This window comes from Protopterus annectens, chromosome 2.part2, assembly GCF_019279795.1.
Source record: "Protopterus annectens isolate FY-2018-M chromosome 2.part2, PAN1.0, whole genome shotgun sequence".
NCBI lineage: Eukaryota > Metazoa > Chordata > Ceratodontiformes > Protopteridae > Protopterus > Protopterus annectens.
The window spans coordinates 420,781,673-420,795,875 of record NC_056730.1 but is presented as its reverse complement, the minus strand read 5'-3'; the positions used below and the strand labels follow the sequence as shown (position 1 = coordinate 420,795,875).

General features: G+C 32.3%; 1 protein-coding gene across 1 annotated transcript in view; it reads right to left on the bottom strand.

Annotated features, from left to right (window-relative positions):
• PTCD2 (pentatricopeptide repeat domain 2) overlaps window positions 1-14,203 on the bottom strand; it is a 399,909-nt gene that overhangs the window by 299,402 nt on the left and 86,304 nt on the right. The window contains exon 3 of the mRNA XM_044063933.1: window positions 1,259-1,388. Within this exon, the coding sequence (XP_043919868.1) occupies window positions 1,259-1,388 (130 nt within the window). The remainder of the gene's footprint in view (window positions 1-1,258; window positions 1,389-14,203) is intronic.

Genomic DNA, 14,203 nt, shown 5'->3' with positions numbered 1-14,203 from the left:
TCTGGTGACTGCTTTGGAGAGGGTTTCAGCCCCTGAAGCAGAAGGGGAAGACTTTTTTTTTAAAACCGTCTGGTTTCGATTCTGTCATAGTAAACAACATTTCTACAAACACAGCAAGCTACAGAAAACAAATGATTTTTTTTTGTATACAAGGAATAGAAAGAGATGCTAACTCTACAAAGAAGGGTAGGGAACTATATGTTATAAAGGTCTAAAAATGTAGAACAAACATACATTTTTAGGCTAAAGGGAAATGAAAGCTCTAAGACAAAAAGAAGAAATTGTTAAAAAAAAAAAATGTAATTCCTCACTCACAAGAAAAAACCCGAGGAGCTCAGACAGACAGTTGTAATTCCAGGGCTAGTGGAAGCATGGCAAATGCGATCTGAGGGGATGAGGGGAGAGCTGGGCATTATGGGGAGGGGAGGAGCTCAGAGTTCAGATCCTAGCGCTTTAGTGTACTACAGAGTCAGATCCGATTCTAGGACCTGCACCCACAGGTTGAAGAATGAAGTCAACAACTTCAGATCACATTTTAAATAATACATTTTTTTTTACTTCAAGATAATCTTACAATATTTATTCTTCTCTTACTTAATGCACTGCCTTACTCATAAGCAGATAAATTAGAAACTTCATCCACTCTTTCTGGTCAATTTGGTGCTGATTGCACATACATTCAAATGTGTAAAGACAGCTATCAAAGTCATCCCCCTTCTTTATACTGAGGGAACAATTTAACATTGACCTTGGTATTTAATCTCAGAGCTGGTGCGGCTTTACATTAACAATACATCTCTATATGAAGTGGTACAACAGACCTTGCTACCTGCAAAAAAGGTTCTTTTTTTAAACTACTCCCTCTCCAATCTGGCTGTGACCCTCCAGCTATATTCTCACACACCCTATTTGCCCCCCACTGGTACATTCATAGCTGTTGCTTTCTTACAGTTCCAGTGTTTTTCACAGAGTTTGCTTGGTTTTGTTATTTATCTCTGCCTTAATGTTATCAGAACTTTGTTCACTACAGTGTAGAATGTCCATTGAAATACCCTAATTAATTGTTACTTGTGTATATCCCAGAGACCAAACAAAAGACCTTTAATAAAGATACTATATGGTGATTATGGTATACACATCAAGCTGTGACAGGTATACACTGTTTTTACCTTTTTCACTTCTGATCTTAAATAAAAATAAATTTAAGCAATTGAATGCAGTCACACAAAACATGCATATTTTAAGGAAATAAACATACCTATAAATTACCCTTTTAGCAATCTCCATGTCATCTGGTGTTTGGCATAAATGTAATAGATTTTTTAAGTCTTCTTTCAGGATTAGTTCATTCCGGCTCACTTTTTCATTGACAGTTTTTAAATACTGGTCTGAAACACAAAGGTGCATACAAATAAAATAATTCAATTTTAAACACAATAATAAAGCAGCTCTTAGGAAGCATAACATAGATATATTATCCCCTATTTGTAGGGAGGACTGCATGTTGTTAAGCAAACTATCAAATGCAGCACCACCACAAAGATATGTTTCAACTGTTGTTCTAACTCTAGATGCCTTGACAGCCAAAAGCTTAAAGGTTATACATGGTCAGATGCCATTTTTTTTGTTTAACTGACACCACTGTACTTGTTTTAGTCAAGTCAATCTTTTGCAAGTGACTTCCTCATCAACAATTTGCATCATGCCATAAAAGTCAAGTCAACAGTTTTTTATTAAAACAGAGATATAAAGATTTATTTATAAGTTCATAGGCTGGTACTAGGCTATCAGACCTAGGGCTTATGCAAGCCTAGCCATAACAATTCCCTGGCTATTTCTTCCCACAGTATTTACTTCCCTGGACCCCTGTCTAGCAGGGCGACTGACGAGATCCCTGGGGTGAATTTCCTATCTCCCATCCAATCACCAAGTTTCCTTTTGAAGAGGGCCAAAGAGCTGCTCTGCATGACATGCATGGGCAGTCTATTCCAGAGTCTGGGGAGTCTTTGGGTCAGGAACCTATCCCTCCAGCATGTTTTGTTCATAGTGATGACATGGTTTAGATCCCTGGAGCATGTGTCTCTGAGGGATTGGGATTTCTTTAAGTGTAGCATGTCCAACAGCTCTGGGTTTGACATGGCCTTGTATGTTAAGCAGAGATCGCTCTGAGTAGACAATATGCAACAAGAGTATAGGTGGAGTTTTTTTAGATGGTCAGCACAGGGCATCTGCTTTAGGCCTGTGATTCTTTTAGTGAGGTATTTCTGTGGCCTTTCCAGTTATTGCAGATGTCTGGAGAGGTACATACCAAACAAGGCGTTGTATTCTATAATGGGTCTAATGAGGGATGAGTACAGTGGGACAATGACCTCATTTTTTCTGGATGAAAAGCCCTTAGTGATGAGGTGTGCCACATAGAAGGATTTCTTGACTGTTGTGGCAATGTGGTTATTGAAGGTGAGACCACTGTCCAACTGTGTCCCCAAGTCTCTTATTACACTTTCAGTGTTTAGTGTAATGCCACCTATGTGGTAAATTCATGGGTAAATGTTTCTTCCCACAGGGATAACTATACATTTCTTGGCACTGATTTGGTCGGCAAGCACGTTTCTTAAGGTTTTGGGAGAAAATTTACCAGGGAAAAAATTCCCCAGTTTGGTCATCTGCCTTTTTTACCCAACCCCTTGTTTTTACTTGAGGTAGATGAAAAAAGGGTCCCCGGGTAACCCTTTATTTTGGGAAAGGGGGGGTTTGGTTTTAAAGGGGTTTCCCCAAAAAGTTTTGGTTTAAAAATTTGGTTTATTTATTCCGATGGGGGTGGGGGCCCTTTTTTGGGGGGCTTTGGGACCCCACCTTAACCCTTTTCCCTTTTTTTTTTCCCTTTTTTAAAAAATTTTTTCCCCTTTTTTTAAAATTTTTTTTGGGGGTTTTTGGGGTTTTTTTGGGGGGAAAAAAAAAAAGGGGGGAAATTTGGGTTCCCCTTTTCCTTTTTTTGGGGGGTTTTTTTTGGGGGGGTTCCAAAAAGGGGGGGAAAAAAACCCTTGGGTTTTAGGGGGCCCCTTTTTTTTTTTGGGGGGTTTTTTTTTTTTGGAAAGGGGGGGGGGGCCCTTTTTTTTTTCCCCCCTTTTTTAAATTTGGGAAAAGAAAAAAAAAATTTTTTCCCGGGGGGGGGTTTTTTGTTTTTTGGTTTTTTTTTTTTCCGGGTTGGTAAAAAGGGGGGGGGCCGGGTTCCGGTTAAATTTTTGGGGGGCTTTTTAAAAAGGGGAAAGGGGGGGGAAAAAAAAAAGGGGGGGGGCCCTTTTTTTGGTTCATGTAGTACACAGCCTGGGATTCTCTGGTCCCATGGATGCTGTATTCTTTGTTTGGGGAATGTTTTTTTCCTGTGTGGCCTTTTCCCGAATTTTGGGAATTTTTGGTATTGAGATGGGCCCCTTTTGGGGGGGGGGTGAAGTTTGGGACTGAAACGATTTTTGCCAGGATATTGGCAATATCCTTGGGGGCAAATATATTTAATGTTTTTGTTGTAGAAGATCTGAGCATTGCCCTTTAGATTCTTGACAAAGTTTAGAATGCCTTGTGGTTGTTTTTGGGAAATTTTTTTTTTTTTTTTTTCTTAACTAGTTTGGAGGTTTTTTGAGGGATCTCAGCTTTTACTGAGGCTGGTAAGGGAGTTTTTTTATCCTGGGATTTTTTCCCCTTTTTGCAAAAATTTTTTTTTTGTTGTAAAGTTTGTTTATGGCAGGGGGAAACCCGATTGGCTTTTTTTTGGAGGAGAGCATCTTGGGTTTATTTGGGGGTGGAATTTAAAATGAGTGGATGTGTTTTATACAGTGCCTTTGGGGTAGGATTGAAACAACCCTTTGTTTTTGATGGGGGTCATGGGTTTTTCACCCAAGTAAAAAGGTTGGTTTAAAGTTTTTTGGGGGTTTTTACGGGGGGGGTGGGGGTGGGTTTGGGGGATTAGCTTATTAATAAAATAAAATTTTAACACATTTCCCATTTTAAAGAATTAATATTACCCCGGTGGGATATTAAAATTTTTATCCCCGGGCTTTTGGGTTTGAATTCCCAAAAGTTTTCAAAGGTGTTGGTTAAATTTGTTTTCCCCCTTAATGGCAGGGTATTTAAATCACCCCGTAATTTGGGGTTTTGGGTTTTATCTTAAATTTTCCAATATGTTTAAGGGGCTAGAAAACCTGGGGCATGGATCCCAATAGCTGGGCCCGGGGGCCATTCCTGGCCCTGGGGCTTTGGAATGGGAAAAAGATTTATTTGGTATTGAGATGGCTTTAGGTGGGGTGAAGTTTGCATGAACGTCTCAGATTGGCAATTCCTTGACAGTATTTTGCCCTTTGGGAGTAGAAGATCTGGCTTGCTATTTTAAAAATAAAAATAAAAAATTTTTTTAAAACCCCCCCCAAAAATCCAAATTTTTAAAAAATAATTTTTTTTTTAAATTTTTAAAAAATTTTAAAATTTTTAAACCCCCAAAAACCCAAAAATTAAAATTTTTAAAAAAAATTTTTTAAATTTAAAAAAAACCCCCCCCAAACCCCCCTTTTTTTTTTTAAATTTTAAAAACCCACACCCCAAAAAAAAAAACCCCCAAATTTAAAAATTTATGTAATTTTCCCCAAAAAAAATTTTTTTAAAAATTTTTAAATAAACCCAACCCAAAATTAAAATTTTTTAAAAAAAATTTTTTAAATTTTTTTGGGATTTTTTAAAATTTTTTTTAAAAAATTTAAAAATTTTAAAATTTTTTAAAAAAAAAATTTAAAAAATTTTTTTTTTAAAAACCGGGTAAAACAAAATTATTTCTTTTACCCCTTTTTTTTGGGGAATTGTTTAAAAAAAAAAAATAAAAAAAAATAAACCCAAAACACCAAAAATTTTTTTAAAATTGTAAAATTTTTAAAAAAAAAAATCATAAAATTAAAAAAAATTTTTTGGAAAAGTTTTGGTTTCCCACATTTTGAAATTTTAAAATTTTTTTTAAAATTTTAAAAATTTTAAACCTAAAACAAAAGGGGCCTTTTTTTCAAAATTGTTTTATTTAACTTTTAAATTTTTAAATTTAACCCCCAAAAAAATTTTTTTTAATTTTAAATTTTAAAAATTTAAAAAGAGCTTTTTTTTAAAAAAGGGGGGGTTTTTTTAAAAAAAGGTTTTAAAAACCAAATTTTAAACCATTAAAAGGGGTTTTGGGTTTTTTTAAAATTAAAAAAAGAAAAAAAGATATTTTGGCTTTTTTTAATTTGGTTTATTAATTTGGAATCTTTCTTTTTTTTAATTTTTTTTAAGAAATTAAAAAATTTTAAAAAATTTTAAAATTTTTTGGGGCTTTGGGGAAAAAAAAAATTTTTCCTGGGTCCCGTTGGGGAAAATTTTAACAATTTGAAATTTTAAACCCAATATTAATAATTAAAGGTGAATTGGGGGCCTTCCCTAGTTGCTCCTAGACTTTTTGGAAATAGAATCCTAATCTTGTGGGACGTGACCCCCAAAAAATTCAGCCCCATTTGGAATTTTTGGGGGGAGAGAATTTTTGACGGGACCTTCCAAAGTTTGTTACCCCCGCAGATAAACCAAAAGGTTGGGGGGAAAAGGAAGGGGGAGCCCAAGGCCTTAAAAAAAGATACAGAAAGGGGGTTTGGGTAGCCGTTTTTAAGGGCTTAGGGGTTGCAAAAGGTCTAAGACTTAGGTTATTCAAATTTTTGTTTGATTGAGGACATCAGGGAATTTTTTGAAATTTTTTTTAAATTCAAAGATTTTAGAGACAAAGTTTTTTAGGGGGGTTCCCTGTTAAGGACAGGGGTGCCAAGCCCGTTCTGAGGAAATGTGGAGGTTGAAATATTGTAAGCTTTTCAACCATGGGGAAACAAATCTAGGGCCATTTTGACTAGAGGATGACATTAAAGGACCTTAAAACATAATTTCCAAATCGCCCAGAATCCGCTGACTCCGCCAAGACCGGGGGTGTCCCCTAACCTTTCCCTTTCCCCAGCCTAATCATTTGAGAGGAACCTGTGGGAAAATGGTTTTTTTGGGCTTGGAAAAACATTTTGGAAACCCGGATGATTAAACCCCTTATTTAAAATAATATTTATTAAATAATACACCAAATTTCTCCATTAAAAATAACCCAAATTTAAAATTTTATATTTAAACCAAAATTATTTTTTAAATTAAAAAACAAACCCATTCCTCACATTATATTATAAAATAATACTTCATCCCCCCCCCAAACAATTAAATAAAACCATGCCAATTAAAATGAAATTGTAAAGTTTTTAATTTTTTAAAAAAAAAAATTTTTAAAATTTAAAACAATCAAAATTATTTTAAAATTTAAACCCCTTTTTAAAAATATTATTTATTAAAAAAAACAAAATTTAAATTTTTAAAATTTTTTTATTAAAATTTTAATTTTAAAAAACCAAAAATTTTAATAATTTTTAAATAATTTTTTAAACAAAAAAATATTTTTTAAAAAAAAAAAACCTTAAAAAACCCTTTTTTTTTAAAAATTTTTTAAAAAAAAATGTTTAAATTTTTTAATTTTTTTTTTATTGAATTTAAATTTTTTAAAATTAATTTTAAAATTTTTTTTTAAAAAAAATTTTTTTATTTTCTTTTCAAATCTTTTAAAATTTTTTTTAAAAAAAATTTTTTAAAATTTTTTTTTAAAAAACCCAAAAACCAAAAGTTTAAAACCCCCCCTAAATTTTGGGTTTTTTTTTTTTTAAAAAATTTTTTACAAAAAAAAATTTTTTAAAAATTTTTCCAAATTTAAATTTTTTATTATTTATTTAAACCCTAAATTAATTTATTTATTTTAATTAAAAACCCTTTTTTTACCCTATTTTAAAATAAATTTTTTAAGTTTTTTTGGCAAAAAAATTTTTTTTTTTTTAAATTTATTTTAAAATTTAAATTTTTTTTTTTTAAAAAAATATTAAAAAAATAAAAAAAAAAAAAATAAAAATTTTAAAAATAATTTTAAATTTTAAAAAAATTTATTTAATAACCCCCTTTTTTAAAAACCCAAAAAAAAAAAAAAAAAAAAAAAAAAAAACAAGGGCACCACACAAAAAAAAAATTTTTTTTCCCCAAAAAAATATTTTATTTTTTTTTAAATTTTTTCACAAACCACCTATTTTTAAAATAAAATTATTTAATTTTTTTTTTAAAAAAAATTTTTTTAAAAAAAAAACCCCCAATATTTTTTTTTAAAAAACCAAAAAAAAAAACCCCCCCCTTTTTTAAAAAAAACCCCCCCTTTTTTAAAAATTTTTAAAAAAAAAAACAAACCACCCCAAAATTTTTTATAAAAAAATTTTTAATAAAATTATAAAAAACCCCCAAAACCAAAAAATTTAAAAAAAATTAAAAAATTTTAAATTAAAAAAAAAACCCAATTTTAAAAAAAACCAAAAAAATTTATTTTTTTTTAAAAAAAAAAAAAATAAAAAAACCCAAAAACAAAAATAAAAAAAAAAATTTATTAAAAAAAAAAAAAAAACAAAAAAAAAAAAAAAAAATTTATTTAAATTATTTTAAAAAACAAAAAAAAATATAAAAAATTTTAATATTAAAAACAAAAAATTAAATATAAAAAATAATATATATATATATATTATTATATAAAAACCCAAAATTTAAAAATTATATATATATATATATATTATATATATATATATAAAAAAAAATATAAAAAATTAATATATAAAAAAAAAAAAAAAATTATATTTTAATATATATATAACACACAACAAAAAATTTTTTTTTTTTATAAAAAAAAAAACCAAAAAAAAAATTTTATATATATTATATACACAAAACACAAAAAAAAACACAAAAAAAAATATATATATATATATATATATATATAAAAAAACACACACACAAAAAATATATATATATATATATATATAAAAAAAACACACACACACAAAAAATTATATATATATAATAAAAAAACCAAAAAAAAAAAAAAAAAAAAAAAAAAAAAACAAAAAATTAATAAATTTTAAATAAAAAAAACCAAATTTAAAAATATTTTTAAAAAAATAAAACCAATAAAAAAAAAATTTTTATAAAAAATTTTTAACCCAACAAAAAAAAAAAAAAATTAATTTTTTTAAAAAAACCCCCAAAAAAAAATTTTTTAAAAAAAAACCAAAAAAAACAAAAAATTATATTTTTTAAATTTAAAAACAAAAAAAAAATAAAATATATATAAAAAAAAAAAATTTAATATTTTTAAAAAACCCCCCAAAAAACCCAATATATAAAATTAAAAAAAAAAATTTTTAAAATATAAAAAACCCCAAAAAAGATAATAATTTTTAAAAAAAATAAAAAATTTAAAAAAAAAACCAAAAAAACCCACCATTTTAAAATTTTTTTAAAAAAAAAAATAATATAAAAAAAAACAACAAAAAAAAAATTTAATTATATTTTCCCAACAACTTTAAAATTTTAAAAAAAAAAATTTAATAAAACCAAAAATATAAAAAATTTTTAAATTTATTTAAAAAAAACCCCAAACAAAAAATTAATATTTTTAAATAATATTAAAAAAAAACCCCAAAACCAACAAAAATTTTAAATTTTAATTATAAAAAACAAATTTAAAAAAATTTTAAAATTTTTCCACCAACAAAAAAAAAATATTAATTTTTTTAAAACAAACCCCCCCAAAAAAAAAATATTTTTATTAATCACACAAACCACAACAAACCATTTATTATAAAATTTTTTAAAATAAAAAAACCCACAAAAAATAATTTTTTTTAAAAAAAATTTTTAAAAAACAAACCCAAAATTTTAATTTTAATATTTAAAACCAAAAACCCAAAATTTTAAATTTTAAATTTTAAAAAAAAATTTTTTAAAAAAAACCCCAAATTTAATAATTTATATAATAACCCCCCAAAAAAAAAAAATTTATATTTTATAATTTTTATAAAAAAAACCCCAAATTATAATTAATATTTAAAAAAAAAACCACTAATTTAAATTAAATTATTAAACCAAACAAAAAAAAAAAAAACATAAATATTTTAACACAAAACCAAAAACAAAAACATTTTAAAAAAAAACCAAAAAATATATTTATAAAATTATTTTTTTAAAAAACCAAAAACCACACAAAAAATTTTTTTAAATTTTTTAAAATTTATTTTTCCCAACCCCCCCAAATATTAATTATTTTTTACACACCAAAAATTTTTAATATATTTTTAAAAATATATATATATATATATATATAATAATAATAATAACAAAACCCAAAAAAAAAAAAAAAAACAACAACAAAAAATTTATATATATAAAAAAAAAAAAAAAAATTATATATATATATATATATATATATATTTTTAAAACCCCACCCCCTTTTATTATTAAAATTATTATTTAAAATTATAAACCCAAAACCCAAAAAAAAAAACAAACCAAAAACCCCAAAACCCCAAAAAATTTTTTCCCCCCCAAAAAAACTTTAAAATTTTAAAAATTATATTTTTTTTAAACCACCCCCCTAAAAATTAAAAACCCCAAAAAAACCCACAGCTTAAAGCTTCAGGAATCAAACAAACCTTGTAAAAGACTGGTTTGGGAGCCAAGCTTTGCACAGCTTTCCTGAAACCGAAGAGTGCACTCCTGTCAGTCTGCTTCAGAAAATATTATGAGCTGTCACAAAAGGAATTTCCAGAACCTTCACCCATTCCTCCAGTTCTGTCAGCTTTGGAGGAAGTGTACATTACTGCCAACAGTTTTTCTGATAGTCCACCTGTTGCCACTAAAAAAAAAAGGGCGGCTACAATGCTTAACGTTCTTCAATATTTTTCATTTTTATACACTCTCTTCCCAAACCTGACCAAGAAGCTGTAGCTTTGTATAATCCTACTGCTACTTAACATTCAGTTAATTCCAATCATGGTTGTGCTGTGGTAGCGTTGTTGCCTCACAGTAAGACACTGTCCGGTTCGATTCTCAGCTAGAGCATCTTCTGCGTGGAGACATGCGTGAATGGGCGTACCTTTGCTGACGGTTGTGCGTCAGGGCTGGTAACTCGGCACGTAAAAATCAACTACCAACCATTAGCGGATGGGAGTTCTGCTGTGGTGACCCCTAACCGGGAAAAGCCGAACAAAATAAATACATATATATATATATATATATATATATATATATATATATATATATATATATATATATATATATTCTTTGCTTTTCGGTTAGTCGCCAATGCAGATCACCTATCCGCTCATGATTGGCAGTGAGGTTTTACAGTGTCGAGTTGCCAGCCCGGTGCCCAACCTTCCACAGAAGACACACACACACGCACTCACACCTAGGGCCAATTTAGAGTGTCCAATCCACCTACTGCATGTCTTTGGAATGTGGGAGGAAACCGGAGTACCCGGAGGAAACCCATGCAACCACAGGGAGGACATCCAGACTCCGCACAGAAGGCACCCCAGCCAAGGATCGAACCGGAGAACCTCTTGCTGTGAGGCGACAATGCTAACCACTGTACCACCGTGGCCGCCATATATATATATATATATATATATATATATATATATATATATATATATATATATATATATATATATATATATATATATATATATATATATATATACACACACACACACACACACACACACATAAAAATGTGCTACAACATTTAGTTCAAGAACCATTTAATGTCAAAACATGGATGGAAAATGAAATTATACTTGACAGAGCTTTTTGGATAAGATTTAGCCATACTGAGGGAGATGGTTTGTACTACTGGGATAGCAGAATAACTTCAAGCTGTTCTTTTATCAATAGGATGCACAAAAAAAATCCTAGCATTGTAGAAATGCACAAAATTGTAATATTCCACAATAAACTGATCTTGTACTAAAATGTGCCTTTTGCTCTAGGTATGTGTAGTGACCTTAAGAGTCTGTATACTTACTTGGGAGGAGGACAACAAAAAGGAGGTGTGGTGGAATGGCTCTGACTCTTGTTCCCCCAATGTACACTTACTTTTTATTCAGGGGACAGGTGGAATTTGAGAAGCAGTCTTTTTAATGTGCATTTTTCTGATACCAGAATTTTCAATGGAGAAAGGAAAGAAACATACCCTGAACACATCTGATTCAATCAATTAAAAATAAGAAGTTTTTCATAATAAGGATTTGTTGCCATCAGTATACCAGCTCAAAAGGTTGCAGTCTTGACTGTGACTCAGGCATTCTGAGTTTGATTTACTGAACCACATCCCTGAGGAGTAAGCTGGGATAGATGGTGACTGTGCTAGATTTTTTGCTGGCGCATCTATCTTAGAGAAAGTGAGGCAGACAGGGATGGAACGATGCCAGTCCAAGGGCTAAAAGTCCTTCATGGTTGTTTTATCATGAATCTCTTACAAAATGCATATTTTCAGGTATCATGTCATGCGCATATGCAATAGGGGCATCTAATGTGTCCATTAGAAGGATAGACAGACCTGCCACAGGCATACTTTAGGGAGAGGACATTTCAAGAATAGAAGAACAGACCTGCTATAGGCACATTTTATAAAAAGGGGAGAGTATATCATAAATATTTGTTTGGATGGGTTTAGGTACTATGCTGAGGGAGAGAGAAAGCAAACATTTCCCCTCAGATAATAACAAAAAGGATAGGGCTTATGACAAACAAATGAAAAAAAGGAAAATACCACTCAAAACTTCTGAACACTATCGAAACACATAACACCAACACATAGCTCACCACCGCAGTGTGCCCCTCAACCCAAACCCTTAAGGCAAAACACTTTGCCCAATATACTAATTGTAGGAGATTCAACTGTGAGGCACACTGATGTCCCACTCACTAGGCTGAACAAGGAGAAGGTGACAGTCAGTTGTCTATCAGGTGCCAGGACTTGCCACATAACAAATGCACTCAGGTGACTCCACAACAAGTACAAATATGACTTAGTCATTGTCCATATGGGTGTGAATGCCCTGAGATGTACCGCCCTGGACTACATGAAAAGAGATGTGCTGGAACTCTTGGATTATGTGGCTGAGGCAGGTATGACCCTAGCCCTGAGCAGTACTCTACCATCACCCAGAATGATACCACGGTATGAGCAGAAAATGATTGACTTCAACAACTGGCTAAGCTTCTGGTGTCATTCTAAGGGGATCCAGTATCTGTCAGCCTATGATGACATGATCAATAGACCTCACTGCTTTGCCAGAGACAGCCTGCATCCGTCACCTCTGGGATTCTGGACACTGGCTAAGGCTCTTGCCACCCTACAGTGGCTTTTTTAGACTGTAACAGTTACAAACAAATGTAATCTGAGGGTCATGCTGCTCATTGCTAGAAGTCTATATCTCAAGATGCACTCGCTTGAAGGTCTCCTCAAAATGGAGAATGTCGACATCTGTGCTGTAACGGAGACATGGTTTAAAGAGGCAGAATGCACACCCGTTCTCCCAAGCTACAACTCATTCCTTACCTTTCGGCCCCAGAATACGTCCGGAAGCTCCAAAGGTGGTGGTGTCTCCATATTCTTAAAAGGTATGCACACCTCTAGAATGGTAGCCCAGCATAATGCATCCAAGATACTTCAGGTACAACTAACACTGGGTAAGACGACAATACAAGTCGTAGTCTGCTATAGAACCCCAACCATGTCCCCTAGACTCTCACTCCAACGTCCTAAGCACCCTGGAATTTATCAAGGTCCAACCCAGTACTGTCATACTGGGTGACTTCAACTACCCTTCCATCAACTGGGGAAACTATTCAAGTATGAATGTACAGGCCCAACGCTTTCTGGAATTTATCAGTTCCAGTGCCCTGGACCAGCTCATTCTGACCCCCACTAGAGGAAACAACATCCTCGACCTGGTTATCACCAACATGGGAAACCGTTGCTCCACACATACAGTCAATTCCTCCCTGGTTAAATCTGACCACAAACTGATCACCATGGAAATCTCCATCTCACCTACAACCCCCCCCCCCAAGGTGACCACCCTAAAAAATTCTCTAAAGCCGACTTTGGGTTCCTAAAAACAGAGGTGTCTAACTTCTCGGCACCCATGCCAATGGAAGACAGCTGCATGACTGCCGAATCATACACCAATGAACTGTACGAGCATGTACACAAATGCATGGACCTTGCCATAACAAATAGAACTAAGAAGCTCTCCTCCAAAAAAAGGAAGCCAATCTGGCGGTCCCCAGCCATCAATAAACTCTACAACAGAAGGAAGAAACTGTTGCACAAATAAATGAAGTTACAAGAATGGAAAACCTCCCTTATCAATCTCAACAAAATGCTGAGATCCCTTATGAAATCCTCTAAAGCCAGCCATGAAGGCAGAATTGCGGCTGACACCAAAAACAACCACAAAGCCTTCTACAGCTATATCAAAAACCTCAAAGGCAATACCCAGATTTGCTCTGACTTATTGCACAATGGTACCTCCTATACCTAGCCAACAGATACAGCCAACAGACAGATTCGGTGCCAACTTTATCCCCCCAAGGGCCCTATCACAATACCAGAAGAAAGCCTGGTACCAACCATTTCTACGACACAGATTAAAGCTGCATTGTCCAAAGCCAAGAATACAGCGTCCATGGGACCTGGTAATATCCCTGGTTGCATGCTACATGAGCTACAAAACAAACTGGCATCACATCTGTGTGCCCTGTTCAATCACAGCCTTACCTCAGGCTATGTGCCTAACAAATGGCGCACTGCTACAATTATCCCACTCCATAAAGAGGGAGAAACTACAGACCCTGGGAACTATTGTCCCATTAGCCTGACATGTCTGGTATGCAAAGCTATGGAGCTCATCATCATGGACCTGCTTAACAAAGATATAGGAAATCTCCAAACTGTTGACCCCACACAGTCTGGTTTTGTCAAGGGAAGATCCTGCCTGCAGAACCTGGCTGACTTCTTCGAGGCAGTCACCAAGGCTGTGGATGAGGGTAAGGCAGTGCATACAGCCTACCTCGACCTGGTCAAAGCCTTTGATACCATTCCTCACTCGGGTATCATTGAAAAACTCACCAAACTAGGTATCAATCCTTACATCTCTAGGTGGGTTGCAAATTGTCTCACAGACAGGACCCACAGAGTGAAAGTTGTGGATTCCAAGTCAGACTGTCGACCATTCAC